The 10,065-nt window shown below is 39.3% G+C and overlaps 1 protein-coding gene across 1 annotated transcript in view; it reads right to left on the bottom strand.

The window, feature by feature from the left end:
• Positions 1-2,013: 2,013 nt before the first annotated feature.
• Positions 2,014-10,065, bottom strand: part of Colec10 (collectin subfamily member 10) — a 54,447-nt gene continuing 46,395 nt past the window's right edge. The window contains exons 5-6 of the mRNA XM_004661372.2: positions 8,653-8,748; positions 2,014-4,191 (exon numbers count right to left, since the gene is read on the bottom strand). Of these exons, the coding sequence (XP_004661429.1) occupies positions 3,800-4,191; positions 8,653-8,748 (488 nt within the window). The 3' untranslated portion in view covers positions 2,014-3,799. The remainder of the gene's footprint in view (positions 4,192-8,652; positions 8,749-10,065) is intronic.

Genomic DNA, 10,065 nt, shown 5'->3' with positions numbered 1-10,065 from the left:
TCAGAATTGTATGCAGATAATGATTCTGCTTTTTTTTTTTTCCCTTTGTCAAGTTCCCACTAACCTTGGGGTACTGGGGAACAGAATCAGAATTGTTGAGTCTGCAAGCACATGCCCTTAACAGCTGAACCATCTCTCCAGTCCTGGTTTCACTTTTAAGTTAAAAAAAATCATTACTTTTCATATGACTGAATATAGGTTCAGGTGAACTACATTTCAGAAGAAACAGGGAAACAGAGACTATTTGGGGGAAAGAAAACTAGCAAGACAAGGAAGGGAATTAGGAAAGAGCAGTAAGGAATGAATACATATCAATACACAGTAAAGGATAATGATATATAAGAAAACATCACAATGAAATTCATTTATTTGTATGATAACCAAAATATTAATCCAGAAAGAAAAAGAATAGATGGTTTTTAGAATTGATCCTACCCCATTATGAGCCTCAGTTCTAAAATTAGCAAGCAATGCAATTTGTGGCAAACTTAATCTGTTTGAAAATAAAATTTCATCTGCTAATGATTTAAAAGTCACTTTGCTATATAGCTATACATATTTAGTAAAGTTATATGCTGTATTGTAATATGCTCTATTTGTAGTATATATGTGATATACATTCACATGTGCTTTTTTATATATCTTGAAATATATATTATTTCTTCTCAGCATGCAGGTCATGCACATGCAGATCATAGTAAAATCTAAGTGCTATTGCATACACACAACATGTCTAGCTGGTTCTCTCCCAAATATCTAGCTACACTGTCTCATGAATTGTGATAGAATTCTGTTGGGAGGAAACATGTAGATTAGGAAAGCAAGATAAGAGCATTTGACATATACTCCTACTACAGGCAGTAAAGGTCATAGTCATGACACATTGGCCTTCAGGCAGCAGTGATCCCAGATCTAGAGTCTGAGTTTCTAAGCAGTCCTGTTAAAGTTCTATCACCCTATGTGGAGACTCACTGCCACTTTCTTAGCAGTGAAAATACCCCAAAATACTGGTCTTCCATCTGTTGATAGTACTGTGAGAAATGCTGCTCACTGTATGTTACCTGTCTCATTTATGTCATGCTGCCTTAAAGCATGAAATCCAAGGATCTGGCAGTTTGGACCATCAGGCCTGCATCTTGCTTTTATTTCAAGGGAGTTGACTTTGTTAAATACCTTTGCTTCCTTAGATCTTAGTATTCCCATTGGGAAAATTGCAGTGAAAAAATTTGTCTTTCATATTTTCAGATTATATCAAGATCACATGAACAAGGTAAGGCAAGGCAAGGAAGGCAAGGCAAGGTAAGGCAAGATCACAAGGCATCTTATAAAGTATACTTACACATGTTTTATAACAAGTTTTCAGTTGGGCATGGTGACAAACATCTATAATTCCAGAACACTGAAGGCTGAGGCAGAAGGATTGTGAGTTCAAGACAGCTTGGGCTACATAATTACAATATGTCTCAAAAGAAAAAAGAAAGAAAACATAAGTTTTCATGTAATTCTAATTAAATAGTAGTGACTTAAAATTTTCTTCCTGGCAAGTCTGTAGGATGTTTCCTATCCTCTGGAGCTCCGTCATCTGCTCTTACAAGTATCCGCAGCAAAAATGAGTCATCGAGAGAACTATTGTTAGTAGTATACTGTTCATACTGGAAATGATGGCACTTGAAGTAGGCTTAATAAAGACTCAAAACTTGGGGGACGTAGAATATATCAGAACATGTGTCATATGCGAACTACCCCCAAGCAATTGTTGCTCTCTTTGCCCTTCTTTCTGTCTTATTCTTTTGTGTTCCTCCCTGTTCATCTGGGTGTGCCCATTCCTCGTGATCTTGGCTGGCATTCCATCCAATTATGCTAGCTTTGGCGTGGAGTCCTGCTTTGTAATTTTATCAAACTTCCCCGCCTCCAAAGTATCCTTCACCACATACTCAAATGAGACTCTATAGCCACTTTAATAATGTGATAAATGTCAAACATTGACCAAATTTCTGTTTTTGAGCTGAACTGAATAAGGCATTCACAGGGGATTTGAGTTTGATGTTGTTATATCCTAATGACTTTTGGCATGGTGAGAACCTTCAAAACTTTCCCCAGAGGTGAGAAATGGAAAGATCACAATTTTGGCTAGAAGATTTTGTATGTTTTAAAGTCCAGGCTAAGCATTGATTAATTGTCAACACTTGAAAATATGAAGTTGTAAAGGTCTAGCTATCTGACTTCTCTGAGAATGTCAGGACACAGATATGCACTGGTTACTGCATGGCAACAATAGCAGTAGCAGAGAAGGAACAGCTGGTTCCTTCAAGAGCAAGCTGTGTCCAGTGGATCAAGGGTCTCACCTGTTCCATTTCAATTACTCATGTCCTCTGTCTAGACCCTGCAGGATGACAGTCTGTGACTCTCGTTAAGCCCATAGAACTGACTTCATCAAATCCTTTCTCATAACTACTTTTTCATGGGCCAGATCATGAATAGATAGCTTAAGGAGAGGATACGTTCATTTTTGAGCTGTCTCTCTTATTTTATTAATTGCTTTTGTCAGAATTTTAAACAGTCTTATCATGTATCACAATCCATAAATGGAACATCAGTATATAAGAAGATAATTTATAGTTTGTTGACCTGTGAACTTTTAAATGCCAAGGGAAAAGTTCTTTAAGGTTTGATCTGCAGCTTATGGTAGAATTTGGCCAATCCAGTAATCAGAGATTCTAAACACTTTCCAAACCCCATGCCTGACACATCCTCATGATGTCAAAATAATAGGAAGAACATCTCTGGCACTTGGTTTCTGCCACAATTATTTACAGATAGTGAAGGGCCTCTTGTGAAATTTCATCATGAATAATCTATAAGAGTCAAAGAGGAGGGCTCCTGGAGATGGTAGCACTTTGAAGCTTCTAGAGTTTTCTGAAGGCTTCGAATGTCTTTCCTTCCTTCTCCAGGCTGAAGGGGAGGCATGACTACATGAAGCTACATAACAATAGCAAAAGGAAAGTTTGCAGGAGGTCTTTAAAATACATAGCTTGGCAAACTCTCATTTTCCCTTTTTGAGTTCTAGACTTCTCTTTTCATTAAATCAGAGGGTTATATCTAGGGACTTGAGATGAAAACATGGGCCTATAGGATGGGTCCAAAGATACCTGATTGCTCAACTTTATTGAAGGCTTTAGCTCAGAAACACAAAGGCATGTCTGATATTCCATAGTATCTGTCATAAGTCACTAAGCTATACATTCTTATCAGAGGAATTTGGGATTAAATCATTTCTATGTGTGAGCAAACAAAGAGAATTTTCAAATATGGACACTTCCAGAGTATGAGACAGGTCAAACAATTAGGTTCAAACATTGTTAAGAGCTTGATATTACTCACAGGAGGCCTTCCTCTGGGTCTAGCCTTGAGCCAAGGTGAGTTACCTTAATCATCATACAGTCAAGCAACCAACTACGCAGTTACCTGTTGAGGATGGGACTCTAGGGATAACCGGCAAAGAAAATGCCAAGGGAACATTCATATGAGGCACAAGCAAAGACTTACAGCCCATAGTCATTGAAATTCTCTCAGGATCCATGTCATATTGGAAGCTGTTGGGTCAATAAAATACCATGTATAAAAATGTCACAACTGCCACTGAAGACCATGGTTGAGGAATGGTCGTAGCCTCATTTTAGCATTTGCCATCCATCTTGAACTGGAGCAAATGTGTTGTAATTAACAAGATAAGGATGGATAAAAATACCCCTCTCCTAGTCAGCCACAGGCAAAGGACAATAGCGTAGCATGAGGGACGTTACTTTTTCTTTTTGACAAACTCGCAGACGAAGTACATGGTTAGGTGGCACTCTGTATCATTCCACCTGCCGGAGCTCAGCATCTCCACACAGTCCTCATGGCCATACGGGTCGCTGGGCTCCCCTTCCTTCCAGTTGCTGTAGTTCTGCAGGGGAGTGTTGTCTGTGAATACATACTGCCCCTCCCTCTCAAGGTCATTGACTCCAATGAACACCCGGAAGAGCCCACTCTTGGCGACATAGTCGGCGATGAGAGTATTGACAGCTTCATCCTTAGGCATGGCAAGCATTCCACCCCGGATCCTGCAGTGGGTTAGGGATTCCCTGTAGCTCTTCTCCTCTTGCACAATGTAGTAGAATTTCTCTTCAGTTTCCCTAATCCCTGCTATGACTGCAGGGAGGAAAGAAAGACTATTATTACATGTCTCTGAATGAGAAGATCCAAGCACAGATATAAGATTGCCAGGTTTCGCTTTGTTTACTCGGCACGTGAGAGTTATTTTGTAAGGCTAGGGAGAGGCAATCCTTGCGTAGTATCTTCTCTACCTTTATTGGTGATCAAGTTCCATTTGTCCTCCCTTTCTTTCCTTCCAAACTTCCCACACAATCATCCATCAGGAATGTGGTAGATTGACTGAGAAATGTCCCTCACAGCCTTATATATTTATGATTCAGCCACACTCAAGCCCTTGATGGTGGCAATTTGGGAGGCAGAACCTTGCTGAAGGAGGTTTATCTATTCCAGCTTCTTCATTTTCTTTTTTTTTTTTTAATTTTTTATTTACCTATTTGAGAGTCACAGACACAGAGAGAAAGACAGATAGAGGGAGAGAGAGAGAATGGGCGTGCCAGGGCTTCCAGCCTCTGCAAACGAACTCCAGATGCGTGCGCCCCCTTGTGCATCTGGCTAACGTGGGACCTGGGGAACCGAGCCTCGAACCTGAGTCCTTAGGCTTCACAGGCAAGTGCTTAACCGCTAAGCCAGCTCTCCAGCCCAATTCCAGCTTCTTCTTGCCACAGCTAGTCTCCCCTGGCTGCTGACTCCCACCTGCTATGTAAACATATGATGACCACTTTTCTGCTCTGCCATGCTTCTCTGCATGATGAACTTTACCTCAAGACTACCAGTTGAAATAAAACCTTTCCTCTCCTAAACTGCTTCTGGTTGGGTGTTTTGGTCCAGCAATGAGAAGGTAACTGTTACAAGGGACCAACAGTGACAAAGACATGTTACTATGAACAGCCACTCTGGTCATTTTGTACTGTTTCCCAAAGTGAGCTTGTATTTTAGCCATACTGTCTGTGATTGTTAACACTGGTTGTCAACCTGCAGGATTTAGAGTCAACTAGAAACAAATCTCTGGGCATAACTGTGATGAAGATTCTACATTAGATTGAGGTGGGAAGACCCACCCTAAATATGGGTGACACCATCCCATGGTCAGGAGTCCTGGACTGCACACAGAGGACAAAGCGAGCTGTGTAGCAGCATTCATCTCTCTCTCTGCTTTGTAAGTGTGGATGGAATGTGGCCAGCAGCTGCTCATGTCGTGGCAGCTGTACCTTCCCCACCATGGTGGGTTTTCTTCTCTCAAACTGTCAGCTGACATCAACTTTTCCTCTTGAAGTTGCTTTGGTTGGGCCTTTGGTCACAACAATGAGAAAAGTAGCTAATAAGCTACACTATAACCATGCTCTTCTGTCTTCCACATCCAAGCCTTTCATGCCTGAGGAATCTTATTGTATGAATACTTGGTAAACATCCCATTCCTCTTTTAAATATATATATATATATATAAAGATTTTTCCAATGTAAAGCCATTCCAACAGCCCTTGAGAAGCATTGGGTCTTCTATGTTCTTTCCTGTTTCCTTTATCCTTTCCACTGACTACTGATAAAACTCAGCACAAACAACTTTAATTTCTTTTATTTTTTTATTTTTAAAATTTTTACTTATTTAGTTAAGAGTGAGAGAGAGAGAGAAAAAAAGAAAGAAGAAGAGAGAGAGAATGGGTGTACTGGGCCTCTTGCCACTGCAAAGGAACTGCAGACACATGCACCACTTTGTGCATCTGGCTTATGTGGGTACTGGGGAATTAAATCTGGGTCCTTAGGCTTTACAGGCTAACACCTTAGCCACTAAGCCATCTCTCTCAGCCCTATTTTTTAAAAAAAAATTTTTAATGTACCTACTTATAAGAGAGAGAGAAATGGCCACACTAGGGATTCCAGCTACTGCAAATGAATTCCAGAGGCACCCACCACCTTATGAATCTGGCTTTATGTGACTACTGGGGATTGAACCTGGGTCCTTAGTCCTCACAGGAAAATGCCTTAACTGCTAAGCCATCTATCCAGCCCTGTTATTTATCTATTTTATTTACTTATCTGAACGGAGGGCCAGACAGAGAGGAATGGTCATGCCAGGGCTTCTAGCCACTGCAAATGAACTCCAGAAGTATGTACCACCTTGTGCATCTGGCTTTATGTGGCTACTGGGGAATGGAACCTGGATCCTTCAGCTTTGCTGGCAAGTATCTCACTCACTAAGCCATCTCTCAAGCCCCTCTACTTTAATTTTTGCTTGTACTTTTTTCTGTTCAATTGTGAATGTCTTGAAGACAATAGTCATGGTATTGACACCCTTCTACTTCAGTGCTTAGAACATCCCAAAGTTAATGGATGCTTATTAAAATCAGATTCAGTGGAAAATATAGAAATAATCCAGGGGTGTGTCCACTTTGGGAGCAAAATTCTAGAAGGTGACCCTGAACATTGAGGTTGTCCATACTTCCTCTCACTCCCCATCATGAGATGAGCTACCCATCACCCATCAGCTTGGGCCCAGGTGAAACCATAAAGGAACTGGTGAGATGAGCAAGTTGCTGCTTCAATGCCAAGCTTGACAACCTGCACCAGGGTGATGATGACAAACACTGGTGATACTCAAAACATACCAAAGCAGAAACCCAGAAGCTGCTGAAAGCTCCACACTAATGTAGACTTTAACTGCACCCACCATGACTCAAGGAATTTTGCTGGAGAGGGTGTGGAAAGATTGTAAGAACCACAGGGCGGAAAAGAATATTCAGAGGCATCCTGCCCCATCCCAATGAGTGGTGGCTGTTCTTTCAGCTCAAAACCCACACCCCCATGGTGAATACCAGTAATCCCACTGAGGAGGGCCCTCTTTGAATGAGGGCAGAGAGGAGGGAAATGATACTAACACATGATGTGTACATGCAAAGTTTCTACTTAATAAAAAAAAAAGGAAAGGTCTGGAGAGATGGTTTAGCGGTTAAGGCACTTGCCTGTGAAGCCTAAGAACTCATATTCAGATCTCTAGGTCCCGCATAAGCCAGACACACAGTAATGCAAGTGTGCAATATTGCACATGTACACAAGGGGGTGCATGTGTCTGGCATTCATTCATAGCAGCTGAAGGCCCTGGCATACCCATTCTCTCTCTCTCTCTCTCTCTCTCAATCTTCCTCCTTTTTTCAAAAGGCATGCAAATTCACAATGAATACCACTTTAAGTTAAAAAAAAAAAGGAAAACTGAGGCTCAGAACAGAACTAGGAATTTGGTATGTTCATGAACTCAATGTAGCATTTATGCCATGGGGTTTTAGGAGCATCTCCATATGTCCTATCTTCAATTCTAAAGAAGTCTGAGACCAGTGAAATGTTTTATTATCAGTCTGAGTCTTATTAGATATAGGAGCTTAGTGTATAGCTCATAGCTAGAGCTTATAACAAATTAGATTGGTTAGTTGATATCAGTATGTCATATGCCTCCAGCACTAGGAGATGGCTGTGAACATGAGATCCATTTGTGCACTTCCAAAAGTGCACAGCATATACATTTGCACTGTACTAAATAAGAGAAGAACAAAAAGTAATCAACTGTAATCGTAACTACAATCATTTGCTACATAACACTCTGTCAGAAGCAAATACATCTCGTCCTTTTCACTTTAAGGACTTTACTATTAACTATTATAGGGAAATTTACAAGAAAGAACAAAAATGACTAAGTCACAAAATGTAGAGAAACACAAGTGCTATATTGATTTGTATTAGTGGAAGAGGTGTAAAGAAATCCTGTATTCAAATCATTGCATTGGTCTCTATCAATGGTAAAAGCATTTTCTCCAAGCTTGAATTGAGTAATAGTACCTGTCCATAACAATTTATAAGGACTCAGTGAAATAATGTCAGTATTTTTAAATAGGAGGGAATTATGATCAGGGTATATTGTACATATGAATGGAAATTGTCAATAAAAAGTTAAGAAGAATTTGTAAAACATTAAACTGAAAAAAAAATCTCAATGCTAAGAATGTATTTTTAAAAATATGACATAAGTCCCTTATGTTTTGGGCTAAATATTCTGTACCATTTATTGATGAGCATGGAAAAAAAAACTCTACTATTAAAAAAATAGCATGAAACTAAAAAAAAAAAATAATGTCAGTATTTGTGCACTAGCTCACATATTCAAGGAAAGAGCTATAGTTTTCTGTTTCCCAAGATATATTTCTATATGATTCTTATACTTTTTTTTTACTTTTATGTTTATGGCCCAGCTTAGCAAATACCATTCGTTTTTCCATTCTCCTCTCCTAGCAAAGCACCTGTGTATCCCAAGACACAACATACATATGCCGGAATCTGTGCAGCAGACTTAAATAGCATAGACTCTGTCAATAATTAGCACTTTGAGAGGCCTCCAAACTGCGACACTTTCCCAATAAACTTTTGCTTGACCCAACGTATTTCTGCTCAGAAATACGCTGCTGAAAGCCTATGGCTAGATGTATGGCACAAAACAAAAGGGAGTAAGCTTACCATTCTTAACAAACTTCATAGATGTCTTGAGTCGAGCCACACTGATATCCAGCTGTCCAACCACTTTCCGGTACCTTCCACAATCACAGACAGTGCCTTGTAGATGAAAAGAATTGTGAGTCCGTGTGAAAGTACATGAAGACCAGCTGGAGAGAGCATTTGTTCGCTTCTCAATGTTTACTATTATTTCCTAGTCTAGTTCTATCTCTCTGTTACCTGGTACACATTTAACTTTTCATTTAAAGTAGGGCTTCCAATTTATATCACTTTAAAAAAAATTCAGAAAGTATACTTTTAAAAATTCTTCAAAATGAGTTTGGAAACAACTCTAAGCTATACTTTTGAAAACAATAAATGTAAAAAGCCATTGCACACACTTTGTGAACCACTTGACATTTTTGTTGAATGTATAAATGGTCTATTCAATATGAAAATAAAGTTGTTATAGCTTCCTCAAAACATATTTGCAGATAGTCTTTGTCATTATTACAACATTCCCTAACATACACAGTTCTCACAAGACAGAAGAGTTTTCATTGTTCAATCAAGGCTTCATTCTGATTACCCATGTGAAGTACTAAGTTTAAATGCTACAAATAGATGCAACTTAAATTTAAGGCTTCATTCATCCAGTTTATGGGCTGAATTTATTTTAATGTTATTCATTCCATTTTTGCTCTCCTATCTCTCTAATGACCTAGTGCTATTATAGTGACAGAACAATGATAAAGAAACTGATGTTCAGTTTAAATGATTCCTTCTTCTACTTAATGGTTGTTTCATATAAACATTTCATTTCTTTCATACTTGGCAGTATAACAAGTGAAAATTATTTTATTAGACAAAAGGAAAAACATCTCCTTAATTCATGCATACACATGGTTGAATACGCACGACTTAAGTAATATCCTTGAATTGGTCTTTGCTATACCACTGTGAATTAAAGCAACTAAAATTTCCTTTGAGCCATTTTCCTTCCTTGCATAATACTGCAAACTGAATACTCTGGGGTTACTCCTCAGGCACGGAGAGAAGACTACATAGTCAGGCAAACTTGTGAGTTGGGCCGACTTGCTGGTAGTTATGCTCAGGCCAGCACTGGTTGAGATGCTGGTATGAAGCAAAGCACATGATGCTAACTGGAGTTCTGGTAATTTCCTGCTGTGCCAGGTTTGCTTCTCTCCATGGGCATGACAGGCATGACAGGATGTGCCCTCATCTCCTTCCCCAGGGCTTGGAAAGTCACCAATGGACAGAGAAGAAAGTTCATTTTCTCCCTATCCTCTCTAGCCCTTAGTGAATACAGTTGACCACATGAAAAGGACTTTTGTTTTCTTCAAAGATACATTTATTTTATAGATGGACACATTTGGAATGATGTCAGAAATCAAATAGAAAAAATGAGCATATCAT

This window comes from Jaculus jaculus, chromosome 2, assembly GCF_020740685.1.
Source record: "Jaculus jaculus isolate mJacJac1 chromosome 2, mJacJac1.mat.Y.cur, whole genome shotgun sequence".
Classification (NCBI taxonomy): domain Eukaryota; kingdom Metazoa; phylum Chordata; class Mammalia; order Rodentia; family Dipodidae; genus Jaculus; species Jaculus jaculus.
This window is presented reverse-complemented; position numbering and strand designations above follow the sequence as displayed.